Genomic DNA, 18130 nt, shown 5'->3' on the forward strand with positions numbered 1-18130 from the left:
GGGAGAGGGAGAGGGGGGGGGAGAGAGAGAGAGAGAGAGAGAGAGAGAGAGAGAGAGAGAGAGAGAGAGAGAGAGAGAGAGAGAGAGGGAGAGAGAAAGAAAGAAAGAAAGAAAGAAAGAAAGAAAGAAAGAAAGAAAGTGAAAGCTTTGGACCTCAAGCTGCTGGCAGTAGATTGCTGCAGCAATGGGTAAAGTCTGATACTTTCCCATGCCCTAAGAACTGCGTTGATCAACAGCACCTAGTGCACATTGAATGTGTGACTGTCACTTTGTATGATCCATACGTGGATTTTGTTGGATTACCCTGTGGTGACCACCTTTGTTAACCCTTACATGGTTTCAAGTATGTTATGTGGTAACCACTTGTACTAAGGAATATTCTGTGGCTGTCACCTTGTGATATTTCTACGTGGATTTCGGGACGACTCAACGGATAAGATCTTCGGCGACGGTTACTTCGTTTTCCCAGCATGGAACCTGTGGAATTCTTTGTGATCGCCTCCTCTCTACATTTTAATGTGGATTTACAAGTTTCTTCCCTCAATTATTCTGTGGATTACTGGAGCTTTCTAGTTTGCCAATTTAAGACTTTAAGAACTGTTCCTAAGCCAGGCCTGCTGCGTTCCACCAGCATTTTGTGTGTGTTGCTTGAATTTCCAGCATCTGTAGATTTCCTCGTGTTTGTGTTCCTAAACTTGACCATTTGAGAGCCACACACACACATAACACTGTTAACTCTTCTGTTTAGTTTAATTTTCTATATTTTTGAGTAGATACTAATAAATATAGTGTTTTAACATTAAAACCTGACTCAATTTGTGATCTATTGCTGCTGGTATGTAGCACTTGAATATTATTAACTAATCTGCAGCAACTTCCTTACAACTTTGGACAATAGCAGTGAGAATATATTTATGTATTACGACTATAAAATGCCAGGTATGATAATCATAGAAAATGCATCCTGCAACATTATTGTATCCTGCAACATTCTTAACATGTTGTATCCTGCAACATTCTTAACATGTGTAAAGATGGAAAATTATCTCACCAAATCAAGATTATGTTTTTATTGCATCACAGTCCTGCAATGCCCTTCCACCAAAGACACACAATGAGATTTATCCTTTTATAAAATTTGGTTTATATACCAGCAGCAAGGCATGGCTACTTACCATTAGCATTTCACTTGTGAGAGAATTCACCAGATCTGAGACTGAGGAGCGGGGTTCTGTTTTTCTGTCTGAGTCATCCTGAGGGACCTGCCCTTGCACAGGAGTTGTATTTACTGGCTTATTTCCAGTGGGCAACCTGCAAATGGAGATAGTAGTTAACAATCTGACAGCAGGCCTCATAAAACCAGGGTGCCATTTCGGGCTGCTCCATTAGTAAAGGAGTCTTTATCTCATTTCTTTTCCTAAACTAACAAAGCTTTGACATCTGCAAGAGATCACAAGAACCCTGTACCTAGTAAGCTCAACTTTCTCAAAATAGTCCACGTGGCATATACTTCTAAACATTAATGCACATGTTAAGCACTTAATGATGATGACTAATTGGACACTCTGTTGTATTACTTTGCCAACAACAGGGAAATATGAAGAACAGAGGAATACGGTGAACAGATCAATGGGGGATATTTTTGTTTCAATGTGCTTCCTAGTGAGCTACACCTATAATCTACAACTATACAAATAGTAAGCTTGGGGTTTCACTCGGTGCTAGTAATGGTTGATGACAATAGTCTTCAGATAGATATCACACATCATAGTTCACGGACTGAAATTTACAAAGATAACATCACACATGCACAATTATTCTCCCCAATCCTTTAGCCTTCCAATGTGTCCCATGTTATTGAAATAGATGCCTTGTCCATGCTAATTTCCAAAGATTAATTTTCCTGTCATTTATTAACTGGGAGATTTGGAAAGTCCGGTTTGCAAGAGTTTCCATGGAATCTGCATTCCAACTTACCTACATCAGTCTGCCCCTCAATGATCAACTTGGAAGATTTTGCACCATTCTTGGTAAACAGTTATGGTTAACACAAAACTTTACCTAAGCTAAGCACTGTGACAGCTAATTCCCAGCAGTAGCATGTATACTGCTCTGAATACTGTTGGGGGGGGAGGGCAACGACAATGACAGAGCAGGGAAAGCAACAGAAGGCAGTAGTGACAGAGGATTCAGTAGTTAGGGGAACAGACAGGAGATTGGGTGGATGTGAAAGAGACTCTTGGCTGGTATGTTGCCTCCCAGGTGCCAGAATCAGGGATGATTCAGACTGAGTCCACAGCATGCTTAAGGAGGGGAGGGGTGAGCAGGCAGAAATTGTGGTGCATATTGGTATCAACAATACAGCTAGGAAAAGTGATAAGGTCATGAAGGGAGAATATATGGAGCTAGGTAGGAGGCAGGACCTCAAGGATAGTCATCTTTGGATTACTGCCTGTGCTATGCACCAGTGACGGTAAGTATAGGACGATTTAGCAGATGAATGTGCGGGGCAGGGTTTCAGATTTGCAGATCTCTGGGATCTCCTTTGGGAAGGTATGACCTGTATAAAAGGAACTTGAAGGGGGCCGATATATTTGTGGGCAGGTTTGCTTGAGCTGTTGGAGAGGGTTTAAATTAGTTTGGTCGGAGGATGGAAACCAGAATGATCAGTCAGATGACGGAACAGTTGTCGTAAAGGTAGATAGCCTGCCAAAAGACGGAGAGGAAGGATAGGCAGTTGGTAGAGCATAATTGCAGTTAGCTGGATGGGTTGAAATATGGTTATTTTAATGTGAGAATTATCCAGAACAAGGGCGATGAACTTAGAGCATGGATCAGTACATGGAAATATGATAAACACAAAAGATTTTGCAGATGTTGGAAATCCAACAAACAAATGCTGGGGGAGCTCAGCAGGTCAGGCAGCATCCATGGAAAGGAATAACCAGTCGACATTTCAGACCGAGACACTTCATCGGGACTGCAAAGGAAGTGGGAAGAAGCCAGAATAAGAAAGTGATGGGGAAGAGAAAGAGTACAACCTGGAAGTTGATAACTGAAGCTAAGTTAGTGGAGGGTGGGGAATGAAGTGAGATGCTGGGAGGTGACAGGTGGAAAAGATGGATGGCTGAAGAAGGAATCTGATAGGAGAAGAGAGTGGACAGTCAGAGAAAGGGAGGGAGGAAGGGCAGTAGAGTGAGGTGATTAAGCAGGTGATGAGAAGAGAAGAGGTGAGAGGGAAGCCACAGTGGGTAATGGATGAAGGGGGAAAGGGGGAGGGGAAAATTACCAGAAGTTACAGAAAACGACGTTCAGGCCATCAGGATGGAGACTAACCAGATGGAATATGAAGTGTTGTTCCTCCAACCTCAAGTATGGGTGGAAGTAAGAAACAGGATGAGAGGAATCACCTTTTTGGGAACATTCTATAGACACCCCCTTCCCCCCACCCCAGTAGTAGCAGAGACAACGAGGTCCATTTCAGAAGGCAGTTTTTGGATATATACAAAAATAACAGGATTGTTGTGGGTGACTTCAACTTTTCTAATATTGATTGGCACCCTGTCAGTAGGGCAGAATTTGTTTGGTGTGTCCAGGAAGGATTCCTGACACAGTATGTAGACAGACTGACTAGAGGAGAGGCCAAACTGGTACTAGGCAATGAATAAGGTCAGGTGTTAGACATCTCAGTGGGAGAGCATTTCGGAGACAGAAATCACAACTCCCTGATCTTTATCATAGCCTTGGGTAGGGAAAAGAGCAGACTAAATGAGAAAACATTTAATTGAGGGAGGTGTAGTTATGATGATATTAGGCAGAAACTTGGGAGTATAAATTGGGAACAGATGCAGTTGGGAAAATTCACAACAGAAATGTGCACGTTGTTTAGGGAGCACTTGCATGGGGTTTTGGATAGATTTTTTCCCATTGAGGTAGGGAAAGGATGGTAGATTGGAGGAACCATCATTGACAAGAAATATGAACATTTAGTCAAGAGGAAGAAAGAAGACTACTTTAGGCTTAGGAAGGAAGGATCAGGCAGTGTTCTTCAGAGTTACAAGGTAGCCAGGAAGGAGCTTCAGAATGGACTTAGGAGAGCTAGAAGGAGACATTTGAAGGTCTTGGCATATAACGTTAAAGAAAATGCCAAGGGTTACACATCTAGCTGAAGAAAAGGAGGATGACTAGTGTGAGGTTTGGACCGATTAGGGATAAAAGAGGAAACATGTGCCTAGAGTCAAAGAAGGAAGGGGTGGTCTTCAATGAATATTTTGCTTCAGTACTCACCATTGAGGGAGACCTTAACAAATATGAAGTCATCGTAGAACAGGTTGGTATACTGGAACATGCCAGCATTTAAGAAAGAGGATTGCTGGAATTTTTGAGAAACATGAAGATATACAAGCTCCCGAGTACAGATGAGATATAACCCAGGTTGATATGGGAAGTGACGGAAGAGATTGCTTTGCCCTTGGTAATCTTTGGATCCTCACTGTCCATTGGAGTGTCAGAGGATTAGAGGGTGGCAAATATTCATTTGTTCAAGAAAGATAGATAGATAGACATACTTTATTGATCCCGAGGGAAATTGGGTTTTGTTACAGTTGCACCAACCAAGAATAGAGTATATTGATAATATAAAGATAATAGGGATAACTCTGGGAATCACAGACTGGTGAGTCTCGTGTCAGTGGTGAGCAAGCTATTGGAGAGGATCCTTAGAGAAAGGATTTACAAGTATAGTCTGATCAGGCACAATCAAATTGGTTTTGTGAAGGGCAGGTAGTTATTCACAAGCCTGAATGAATGCTTTGAGGAAGTGACAAAACATATCAATGAAGCCAGAGCAGTTGATGTGGTGATTTTAGTAAGATATTTGACAGGGTTCCCAATGATAGCTTATTCAGAAAATCAGAAAGCATGAGATCCAGGGAAAATTAGCAGCACTGATTTGGAATTGGCTTGCCCACAGAAGGCATGGGTGGTAATTGATGGAGAGTATTCACCTAGAGGCCATTGGCTAGTGGTGCTCTATAGGGATCTGTTCTGGGATCCCTACTCTTGGTAATTTTTATAAATGACTTGAGTGAGGAGGTGGTAGGGTGGGCTAGTAAGTTTGCAGATGACAGAAAGGTTGATGGTGTCATCAGCCTTAGTGCAGAAGGTTGTCAAAGGTTACAACAGGACATTGGTAGGATGCGGAGTTGGCCTGAGAAGTAGCAGATGGTGTTAAATTAAGAAAAGGGTGGAATGATTCACCTTGGAAGGTCGAACTTGAAGGCAGAATATAGAGTTAATGGCAGGATTCTTATCAGTGTGGATGAACAGAGGGATGTTGGGGTTCATGTCCATAGATCTCTCTGAGTTACAGCACAAGTTTATAGGGTGGTTAAGAAGGTGAATGGTGTGTTGGCCTTCATTTGTCGCAAAATTGAGTTCAAGAGCTGCAAGCTAACGTTACAGCTCAATAAAACTTTGGTTAGACCACGCTTGGCGTATTGTATTCAGTTATAGCAAGGATGTGGAAGCTTAAGAGAGGGTGCAGAGGAGATTTGCCAAGTTGATGCCTGGATTAGAAAGGTTGATCGACCAGGGGCTTTTCTCTTTGGAGTGAAGGGCAATGAGAGGAGACTTGATAGAGGTGTACAATGTGATAAGAGGCATAAACTGAGTGGACAGCCAGCGACTTCCTCGGTGGAAAAAGTGGTGTAACTTTAAGGCATTGGGAGGAAATTATAAGTGGGAAGTAGATATTGGCAGGTGCATGGAAAGCACTGCCAGGGTGGTAGTAGATGCAGATACATTCCGGATATTTAAGAGACTGCTTAAACTATCAACTTTAAGTGGCAGATGATGTTGGAATTATTTTAATCCTGCATCCATCATAGAGTTACAGAGTTGCACAACATAGAAACAGGCATCTTAGCCCTTCAAATCTAAGCTGACCATTATTTATACATTAACACCAATCCTACATTAATCTATATTTTATTCTTCCCAAATCGGTAATCGATACTAGATGCTAGACTGTCCCATGTGGGAAGAATATTACAATATTATGTTTCAGGAATGAAGCAGCACTTTAACACTGGTAGAAGTTTAGATATGAATGTTTAATTAAGGTGTTGCAAGTACATTTGTTGGAATTCTATCACAAAACTAACAGTGATGTAGTGGCATATAAAATATATCAGTATTACAGCAAGGTGGTTTGGATAAGGACAATATAGCCTTTTATTAGCAGTGGAAAATGAAAATTTATTTTAGTTTGTGCTTTAATTTTTAAGTATCCGGAAATGGAGAGAATCATCCAATGGTTTATACAATCAGCAGATGACTGTTGCTTGGCAGACAACGCTCATAAGAAGATTTACGGCTAACTTTACAACAGCAAATTCTGATTCAAAGGTGTTGCTTCACAGAAGAATAAGACAATTTGCACCGTGGTCACTATAATATTCATTTGCACAATTCTGGATTCTGAAAATTGGACATTCTGGGGAGGGGTATATGACAGTTAAAATGTGGAGGTGTGGGGTCTTATAGCTACCTTTTGAAGTGAAAATGGATAAAATACAAATGCTACCAGACACTGCTTACTGCAATTAATCAGATGAATCAATTGAATCAATATGATGCAATGTCCTAGACCTAGTCCATCATCAGTATTGCTGCCTGTGGTTCTCACTTCCTTGCACTCACCTGCTCTGGACAGGAACACGCAGAAGACCTGCTACAATGATGTATTACTGTTACTTAACGAGTCACTGAACTCAATATGAAGTTGCAACTGAACCAGCTTGCTTGTTGATGTTGTTACCTCACACAACAAATAATCCTCTAGAGGGACTCCAGCATCAACTTTCAACCTTAAACATTGACAATTCCTTCTTCCCCTACAGTTGCTGCTCGACCTGCCGAATTTTTCCTGCAGAATATTTGTTGCTCCAGATTCCAACATCTTCAGTCTCTTGAGACTCCTTGTCATCTTATATTCAGTTTTGTAGCTTTGATAGCTCATAAAAACTTGCAATCAACAAGGGCAGCCAAGCTCAGGTGAAACAAAGACAGAAAGCATGCACAATGTAGGCGCCATGTTAGAATTAAACAGGTAACTAAGCATAGCAAAGTAATGATAGCTTCAACTGACTATGTACCGATTGAATAGAGGATTTAGTTATTTGTAAACACTGCCAAATTATAAAAAATTAAGAATGCTTAATTGTTCCTTTAAAGTTATATAATGAAAAAAATTACAGCCTTTCTTGACTTTGACACCCTATAGACTGTCGGGATATCTATTAGCCATACTTATATACACAGTTGTATATTTATTTTCATAAGAAACACTGGCACAACCTGAATGTCATATAAATTTCTACATAATCTATGGCTAGGCCACATTCCAGAGCATATTTTGTTTCAAGCTGGCAGCTGGTGCTGTTTAGTGTTTACTTTCTATCTGTCTCCCCTGACTATCTGGAGTCAGGCATCTTCAGTGAATGGTTTGTTCTTTACAAGATGAATGGATGACAGGATTCACTCTAATCACGTATTATTCAAGGCATCATAATTTTCACTATATTGTCCAGCTGAGAGGTAAAGTTTACCCATCGAATTCTGAGGAGTACCTATTCTTTCCATGACTCACCTGAACTACCAGAGACCATACAGTCTCACTAAGTCTTGGTGCTAGCCTGCAGTCTAGATTGCATAAATTAATTGAAACTATGGCTAAAATCCTGTGCCTTAATATTAACAACTTCAGTCAAACACAAATATGATTAACATTTTTCTGCATGCATTGGGGCAAATTTTCATCATTTCTTCACTTTCTCATGTACAGTATTTCAGATTTGACGGACTCCAAGATCCACAAGCACACTTACCAGATATTTGTGGCTGTGACTCACATTCATGCTTCTCCTGTTCTTGCAAACTCATTCTTCATTAGTTCCAGTTTGATTGTTTTAGTTCGTGTTTTTTTTCAGCTTAAATGCTCACTTTCCAATAAAGCTCACTACGTTGGCTAAAATTAGCTGTACTGTTCACCCCAATTGCACTACAACAATCCACTGGATCACTTCCAGTTCACTTACAAATTTTAAAGCGTTTAGTCTGTCTTTATCACCATTCAGCTGATAACAGAAATCACATACTTCATACACTATTGCCATCTTCCTGGATCCTAAAGGTCAGTTGCAATGACAGGTAAATCCCATGCCATGCAGTATTACAGGAAATGTGTACTGCCCAAACATCAGCTTATAGAATGGTGCAAATCAGACAATGTGATATAACCCAACACATGCATCTTCGCAATTTATGCAGTTCAGGCACTTGTGTGAGGCTGCACTTGAGGTCTCTTAGAGAACTTAAGCTATCGGGATGACTTTCTAAACTCTGAATTCATAAGGAAGGATAATGTTGCCAGTTCTCACGTGGTTCCTTGGTTGCCTTTGATATCTCTGAACCTTATATACATGCAATCTTGTGTGAAGGAACCAAGAAAATGAAATGGGAATAGACCAGATATTCAAAGATATTTTGTTGTACAATAACTTAAGTATAAAAATAGATTAACATTTTAATCAACTGGAGTCATCTTCTAATCATAAAAGTATGAAATTGCTTCATCTGCCACATCAGACATAAAATCATTGCAAGTTATACTCCTGCATCCAATCCTTGCAAAAGTTTACCCTGGCACTTTTTGGACAACACTGCAGCACACTGCTTCAAGAATGAGCAATGCAGTATTAGGTAAATGAGGCAGAATCAGAGCAATGCCAGCTAACTTGGAAAGGCACATTGAGAACAGCACATGCAGAATGCATATTCTTTATGCAACAGGATGGTGGAGGTGCTCCAGAGCAATAGGTAGTGCTTCTGTCAAGGAGGTTTCTACAAGGAAAAATTATGCACAAGTGTAGTGAAGGAACAGTATACACTTTGGGGTGGCGGGGGGGAGGGCTGCTATGGGAAAAATCACTGCCTCTTCTGCCTTCCCCTGTGGTCTAAAATGGATAAGATCTCTCTCCTGGAGAAAGAAACTTGGGCAATCATCCTAAAATAAGCAGAGAATACTCTGGTGGAACATACTCTGGCTGAGAAACTGAGAATAATCCAATCCTCTTTCTAAACTCTGAACTGATAAGGAAGGGTAATGAGGCCAGTTCTCACATGGTTCCTTGGTTGTCTTTGATACCTCTAGACCAGGCTCATCTCCATATAATCCAGTGAGAATGAGTTCAAAGTCATCTAGGAGTATAGCCAAATCTTTGAGGAAACAAGGGAGGCTTGGTGTTCAGTGTAAGCAGTGAAACTGCTGAGCACTATAGAGCTGCTTGACAATTCATGCAAGTTTCATGTTGCCCCTTTAAGCAGTGGTACTGTCAATAAACAAGAACTGCTATTTTCAGACTGCTACGGCTGAAAATTATACTGGCAGCTAATGTTCATGTTGCACCCTTATTGATGTCATTGCCGGGAGTTTTATGGTGAAACAATATTACTTATGTGAACAAATACCATGTCAGAAACTCAAGGGTCACATTGCCAAACTGGATGTACAGAGCCGAAATTAGTGCAAGATGCCAGTTTTTCACATGCCTCATGCTATACCGCGATTGTCTTAAGAACTCATCCTTAATATAAAACTTAAGTGAGTTCATAGTAAGGGCTTTATATCACATAGGATGCCTCAGCAGACTTAATTATTCTGAATTGATCTTAATGAATAACATAAGAAGATTAATTGGTCCTTTCAAATTATACTTAGAACATTTTTTTGATTTAAGATATAAATTTTGTCACAATAGCAAGGTGAATTTTTTCTCTCAGAGTTATTAATGCTCTCAAATGTCAATCATTTGGTGAAATTCTCCTTCTGAGTGTAGAAAAGGCAATACCAATTGCCAGTACCTCAGGATTATTTCTACTGGAAAGTTCTATATTCCTATGAATAAACAAGCCTCATTTTGCACTGCCAGAGGACTGAGGACCCTCCTCTTCAGCATAATGCTCCTCCCAGGTTCTGACAGTAATATATAGAAAGACATACGTAAGCATACACACAAACAAACACACACTTCTATAGTGCAACACGGGAATGAAAAACACAAGACACAGAGAGAATAGTCATTATTTGGATTTATCAATGTCTGCTGACTTAGAGGATGAATGACAACACACAATGAAGAGAGGGAAAAGGATACAACAGAGTCAGGCTAAAGAGAGACTGAATGTAGGAGGTGTTAACATCAAATAATTAGCAACTATTAACAGCCAATGCCGTAAAATGGATTTGATGTTTTTCCAAACAGCTTATGTTAAGGCAGTGGAAAATCTGGGACTGAAAGTGTAGTCTGTAAGCAAAGGAAAGTGTTTTTTTTAAACAGTGTGTGTGGATGAGGGTCAGTGGAATAAAAGATATCAAAATAGAAAAAAGCTAGAGTGAGAAAGAAACTTGCAGAATCTCAGACACTGACGAGTCACAGACATTTGCAGCCACACTGCAGCAGAAAGTACTGGAAGCCAAGGTATAGCTGACGTTTAACCATAATTAACACGGACAGCTGGAAAAAGAAGCTACAACTAAAAAAGGCAGGATTAAGAAAAAGATTTAGCTTGCAGAATTTGAACAATAGCCAGACATAAAGGTTTACAGACAGCTTCAGAGATAAACAAATATCATGTTCCTGGACCTAGGACACCTGGAGGAAATGTTGCTTTTAGACACAAGATGGAGGCAGAACTCAACATTACACTTGCGTATTTTCAGCTGATCAAAAGAATTAAAAATCTAATAGCATCACTTAGCCTATAAGAAAGAAATCATGCAATAATAAATAAATGGTTGAAAGATATTTAAACAGAGGATTCATGATCTCTTAACTTATTTTTAAATTACCACAGAAATCTGTAGGGAGCAAACAATGTGGGTCATCAGAAATAATTTCCGTGCAGTATATGCAGACTGTATCGTTTAAGATTTGTTATAATGCCACCGTGAAGAATGGTGCCTCACAATGAAAGAGGAAAAAATAATTTCTTGTTATCTCTAAGTTATATAAAATCAATGGTAAAACCAATCTCAACTCAATCAGTATTCTTATATCAAAACAGTCCAAATTAAGTTAGGATGAAATCCTTGCTCTCCTGGCTATGCTCCATCACAATTTGACAATTAAGTTGCTTTGTGAGTGAAGAATGAGGCACGCCTATTAGTGTATATCATACTAAAAGTATACATAAAGAAACACAATACCTATTAAAAACCACTAAATTACTGTATCATCAATTAATATGGTAAAAACCAAGTTACTACACATCTACAGTTGCTTTATATTCTAGATAATCAGAAGCAAAAGTCTTATATAACACTATATAAAATTTGTATATGAAAAATATACAAATATTTATATAAATATACATACATTATACATATATATCTTAAGCACTTGGGGCATAGTGCAAGCAGGATGAAGGAGAAAACAAATGGTCAAATCATTACATGGCAATAACACATAAAGTGTTAAAATGCCTTAAAGTTTAAGGACACATGCTTCATTCTATTTGTAAATTTCATGCACCAAGATTCATGGATTTTGTGGAAGTCTACAGTGAAGGAAAGAGGCCGTATAAATATCAGCAATGGGATTAAATATCTGTGAAGTGCAAATGTACCATACCATAAATTATACTCTAATTGACTTTTATGAAAATTAAAGACAACAGGCAGGAATAGCCATTGAGATTCCTGGAAGTTTGGTGCCCAAAATCTTGGGACCAATGTTCTATTTGCATGTATTTAATATTTTCTGTTTGGTCTTTGAATTGTAAAAATCGTAGAACTCTTGGGTCTGTAAAAGGTATTTTAATGATGCTTTCTATGTGGAAGATAAAGTTTAAATTTGAGATCTAAGATCTGTTAATATCCTCTTCAAGACAGGAATAGATTAATGCAATTTTGCTTGCCTTTTAAAACCCTAAAGCAGCCCACATAACAGAAATGCTCCAGGAAAGTAACCCAGCATGTACAACATAAATAATACATGAATTTAATACACTACGGAGAAAAAGAGACACTGACATCACATGGAAAAGCTGATTAGTATTTTTTATGTTACTCTTTGTAGTCGCTATGGAAACTTTGCCTTGGGTCTCTCTCAGTCTATTTATCTATCTTGTAAATGTAGTGAAAAGAAAGAATTTTCACTCTTACTGTGCTTTCTAACAATCTCATAATATCTAAAGAATTTTTAAAATAAGTATTCTGGAAGTGCAATCTTCTGGAGTTAATCTGAAGCTAAATACTCAAATGTGGAGACTACTTTATATCTATGTTTTTTTTATTTGCAAGTTAGCCAGAAGCAAAATTTCATAAAGAAGCCACGGAACCTTACTACATGAGAAACCTAACACTGGTCTGTGAAGCAATGATTGATTAAACTTTCAACTGTTACCTTGCCAGGTCTAGTTGAATTAATCACAAAACAGAAAAGCACAGAACAAATGTTGTGCAGTCCATTCTCCTGTTGTCCTGGGGTCACAAATATAAACTTATGAAAGAGAACAGATATAATGCATTCCTATTACATATGCTGCACGAGGACACTCACTACCCCTTCTGTAATCATATTCCTCAGTTTTACATGATAAAACATGTATCGATTGGCTCAATAGCCATTGAAAAACTAACATGGATAATAGAAGATCATAGAGTGAGGAGAAATATGGATAAAGTCAAGGTGCCCTAGAGTTTTCAGTCCTGGGAAAAATCAAGACAGAACAGGAGAAAGAAAAAACCATAATAAATCTCATTTTAAAATAGAGAAGATTCAGAATGAGAGAGGGTGCAGAAGGAATTTCACGACACTCCCGGTGATAATAAACCTGATTCTGATTCTGATATCTTTATAGTTCACAGGAGCAAAGGAAGAGATTTCAAGCACAATGCCATCAAAACAAGCATACAAGGGAAATATGCCTTTTGCCACAAAGGAATGGTGCCTGCCATTTATTCTGTGGTCATCTGTCCACTCGCTTTTTGTGGGCATTTGAGGAGAGATTTGATGTTTTACTATCATTGAGCATGTGGTTCTGATGGCATCCCCTAAGTTAGTTTCAACATCACTATGTCAATCGTAAAGCAATAAGATATTTAACTAGTTAAGAGTAAAGTATAAAATAAAGATTAAAGTTTACATAGAAAGAAAATTAAAGAATAGGAAACAAAAGACAAATAAAGAGCGGAGAGGGAGAGACAGAGAGAGGGAGGGAGGGAGAGGAGAGAGGGAGAGAGGAAGAGGCGGAGGGAGGGAGAGAGGGAGAGGGGTAGAAGGGGGAGGGAGAAGCAGAGGGAGAGGGGAGAGAGAAAATCTCAGATGTAGTGTGCAGCAGTCCTAATATTTTATTGAATACTTAGTATGGAATTGCTAGCCTAGCTCAATTTTGTGCTATTGCCTGAAATAAATTTCTTTTATAATATGGACTAACTTAGAAGGCAGTGTCCAGACTTATTCACTTTTAAATATTGGTGAACATTGTCACCTGTATTGTTATTCCTAAAACACGAATCACCAATCCATTTTTGAATATATGCAGAAGTCGTAAGTTTCAGTGCCACTGAAAATCTGAATATGCTGAGTACTTCAGACAATATGAAAGGAAAATGGAAGTAACACAGAAAGTTGAAACTAATTTTCTTGTTCACCGATGCTGCTTGATCGACAGAAGATTTCCATGCTTCTTTAATTTTAATTCTAGCACATTCCTTATTTAGGTCAACTGTCATATATTCCAATTAATTCAGTAACTTGTACTCAAGTTTCTGAACTATTATGTCACTAAATGTCTTCAATAATATATGTTAATAGATATGCTCAGAGTGCTTTCCAGCAATAATTATTTCTTTTGAGGACAGGAAACATAACATTCCTTCATCATCGATCTCGCTGTCAAGCAGCTTATTCTGTTGGACCCAGCTCCTTTTCCTTTCAGTAACATTTATCGGATGAGGGGGTCTCCTCATCAAACGAAAAAGCAATTTCTTTCCAGAGAAGTCATATCGATATAATTTTCTTCTGAGTTCAAGAATAGTCCATTTTTCAAACTTGTTCTCAAACGAAGTGCAGATATTTCAAAGCTTTCCAGTTCATATGATAAATCTGTCAGTGACCCGCCATTCTGAATATCAGTTGAAAGAAGCATCAAAGGAGGGAGGGCATAGAATGTGTTTGACGTGAGGGGAACCAATGTCCCACCACCTATTGTACATCCATTTGTCCAGCATGGACCACGCCGGCTGTTCCAACCCATATCCTTCCAGAAACAAAGATATCTTCAAGCTGGAGATTCACTTGATGTTCCACAATGCAATTACCATGTTAAGTAGGTAGGATTGGGAATATATCCAGCAGCCACATGATCCAGCTGTGGGTCATTAGCAACAACAACATAGAACAGCACCACACTTAGTATATACATGGACTTGCGCCGCATGGGCAAGTAAAGTCAAAATGCTTAGCAACTTATTGTATGATGCCTTCATGTGATAGATGCTGATTTAGTAATGAATTTTGAAGGAAAACTGGAGTGCAAGAAGGATTATTTTATCATGTGTATCCATGTACCCTGAAACTTCATCCTTAACAATCGACTCCATCATCTTCCCAACCACTGAGAACAGGCTGACAGTCTTATAATTTCCTTTCTTCAGCTTCCCTCCCTTCTTGAAGATTTGAGTAAAGTTACAATTTTCTTGCCTCTAGAACTATGCCAAAATCCAGTGATTCTTGAAAGATCATTACTAATGCCTTCACAATTTCTTCAGCTACCTCTTTCAGACCCCTGGGGTGTAACCCATCTTGCCCATGTGACTTATCCACTTTCAGACCATTCAGCTTCCCAAGAACCTTCTCCCAAGCAATAGTGATTTCATTCATAGTGAAGACATATGCAAAATAATTGTTTAGTTCATCTGTCATTTCCTTGTCCCCTATTACTTCTCCAGTGTCGTTTTCCAGCAGTCCAACATCTATTCTCGTTTCTCTTTTACTCTTTATATACTTGAAAGGAACTTTTGGTGTCTCCTTTGATATAGTTGACTAGCCTACCTTCATATTTTATATTTTCGCTCCAATTTGCTTTTTTAGTTGCCTTCTGTTGGTTTTTAAAAGCTTCCCAATTCTCTAACTTCCCATTAATTTTTGCTCTATTATATGCCCTCCCTTTTGCTTTTATTTTAGGTTTGACCTCCTGCCTTTGGAATACTTCTTTGGGGTATATCTATCTTGTGCCTTCTAAATTTCTTCCGGAGACTCCAGTCATTGCTGTTCTGGTGCCATCCTTGCTAGCATCTCCTTCCAACAACTTTGGTCTGCTCCTCTCTCAAGCTTCTATAATTCCCTTTATTCCACTGTAATACCGATCCACCTCTAGACCGCAACTCTGACAAATCCATTTTTTCAATACACGATCAAAATCTTAATTTTTCAGTTTATGGAGTGTTTTTCTATTTTTCATTAACTTCTATTCATTAGATGTATGAGGTCACTTCTCAGAGCTGTTGGTGGTGCACAGGGACCTGAGCTTTGCCTGGAAACCTTCCCAGTGCCTTGTGGAATTTTTCTTTTGTAGTGTCACATCAACTTTGGAGGTTTTCGGATTTTAGAATTTCAGATAAGGGTGCTCAACCTGTATCAGTGAAATCAAAGAGCGCAGAGTCCATCATGTGATGCAAAAGACGAGCCTGAAATGTTGGTAACAATCTTCGGCCAGAAGCACTATATAGATGATTCAATCCATTCTTCCCTTCTAGTCACCATGACCAGGCTGCCCCAGCCAATTTCACCCATGTGCCGAACATCAGGAAATGGCAGAGTGCAAAAGGACAGCAAGGGCCACTGTTGCCAGCTATATCAAAGCAGTCCAGTAATAGCTGTACTGTTAACCAAGCAGTTCTTACACATTAATAATCTGTTCTTACAGATTAATAATGACATTAATTTGCCTCTAAAAGAGGACTCAGAATGGACACTGGTTTTACTGCTTTGTGGTTTTCAAGAATGGAACATTAGAGATTGGGGTGGACAACTCAAACTCTTCAATATACAGTACTCCAAACTCAAATGCAAATAGATGACAGCTGATTTGCAAGGCTGTTCTACCTTTGTTTAATGTTCCTCAATACTTTCAACTAGTAATAGCCTACCTTAGTCTGCATTAAAATTTTAATTTCAGAGGGTACATTTGTTGGCGGGGGGGAGGTGGTGTAGAGAGTTTATTTCCTGGTCAAACATGGCAGTCTAAAAATCATGTTCCTTTTTCCCAGTTTGCACCAGAGAAAATACTTTATCTATATTCGTTCATAACTTTCTAAAAACCTGTAATTATTTCATTAGAAATGACTGCACTGACATTGTAATAACAGAAGCAAACTAATGTCCAAACCCTCTAATTAGATAGCAGGTTGTTGCAAGACTTTCTCATGTAATTATATAAATAAATGCCTTGAACTTAATATCTTATTTCAAGGAATATCATGCATTTATAAATCAAAGATAATATAATGCTCATAACTGCAAACATGGGAGAGGGACAATTAAGGAATCCTTTCTAAATATGGTAACTTGACGGGGACCACATACAGTGTGTGTGAAAACATGGGGACAATCTATGTGCGATTAGTTATATTGAAGGATAGGGATGATAGGAACCAAATTAGAAAAAGGTTTGGCTGAACTGTTAGGCCACGAAGAACGATACCTTCAGGAGAAATGGATTGAAACACAATGAAGCTTACTAGGTTGTCTAAGTTTTACAAAAGTGTTATCAACTCATTAAACTGGGAAGTTATTTTCAGTACCCAAGACAACGATCTTAGCTGAAATTATCACTTGTACTGTATGTACGCAGTTACAAGCACACCATGCAATTTCAATGATTAATGGAGGCAGCCCACTTAGCATGTTTATAACCTTTGTCAACATCTGAGAATTTTTCCCCCATCTAAATGTTTAATGCACTATTGGAAGGTTGGAAAGGCAAGGAAACTGAAGTCAAGGGGATAAGTTGGAGGGAATGATAAGCTAGTATATAGGAATAGCTAATTTATTAAGAGAGATCTGAATGACACCAGCAATATGTGGTCAATTGTCATGAAAGTATTAGACCTCATTCAGATGTTAGTGCAAGAATAATTACTATAAAAACATAGCTTAAGTACAATTAGAAGAAGCAAAGGTGTTCAAATGAAAAGTTACAGAAAGCTACCAGTATACTTAAATACCAACTTCTATATAGATTTTTTAAGATAAATATCAACTTACAACATGCTATGCAAAAAAAATTATATATGGAGTGAATTTAATAACAAGTGGACTAGATTAAATGAGCATCATTTGATTTCTATGTTTTAGTGCTTCCATTATAACTTTTATTTGTATTTACAGTGTAAGCTTGTCATAGTGCAATTATATCCTCTCAACAGGGTGGGTGCTGCAATAACTCTGCTGGAGGCTGCAATTATTTTGTGAGATGCTTGCTGGAGCACTTTCACATTGTATAGTAAATGTCAATGGTTATTTATATTGGAAATCTTTGACAGCAAGGGGATATAGTCCTAAAATTTTCTTGCAGGTGGTACATAGCATTTCTCATGATTTAAAAAAAGTATGTCTATAAGAAAATTAAGCATCAGAAGTTATTTTTAAAAAGTAACACATTGAAATAACTTCTGCGCTACTCCATTTAGGAAAATAGAAGAACCACTGAGCAATTTAACAAAATGCAAGAGAATATTTATTAAAATGCCAGTCTCACGGAGACTATTAGAAGCAGCGGATTTTGGTACAACAGAAAACAGAATAAAAAGGTCCAGTTATTAATGAAGAAAATACCATGGATTAATTACTTAAAAATAACTCTGGGGATTTTAATTATTTTCAAAGCCAGTAATATTAGTGAGCATTTTGTTAAAAAAGTAACAATATGAATTTGGTATTTCTTAAATGTGGAATATGTTTGAGTAATGAACCATGCTTAGGATGCTGACAGTGAAGGTAATGGTTATGGTTAGGGGCATGGCTTCAGGTATCTTACATGTGATGCAACAGAGAGCCAAGCT

General features: G+C 38.4%; 1 protein-coding gene across 4 annotated transcripts in view; it reads right to left on the reverse strand.

Moving 5' to 3' along the window:
• LOC140205152 (synaptotagmin-7-like) overlaps positions 1 to 18130 on the reverse strand; it is a 553316-nt gene that overhangs the window by 79390 nt on the left and 455796 nt on the right. For all 4 annotated transcript variants that reach the window (XM_072272427.1, XM_072272426.1, XM_072272425.1 and 1 more), the window contains one exon: positions 1176 to 1311. In XM_072272427.1, the coding sequence (XP_072128528.1) occupies positions 1176 to 1311 (136 nt within the window). The remainder of the gene's footprint in view (positions 1 to 1175; positions 1312 to 18130) is intronic.

The sequence above is a fragment of the Mobula birostris genome, chromosome 11, assembly GCF_030028105.1.
Source record: "Mobula birostris isolate sMobBir1 chromosome 11, sMobBir1.hap1, whole genome shotgun sequence".
NCBI classification, from domain to species: Eukaryota; Metazoa; Chordata; class Chondrichthyes; order Myliobatiformes; family Myliobatidae; genus Mobula; species Mobula birostris.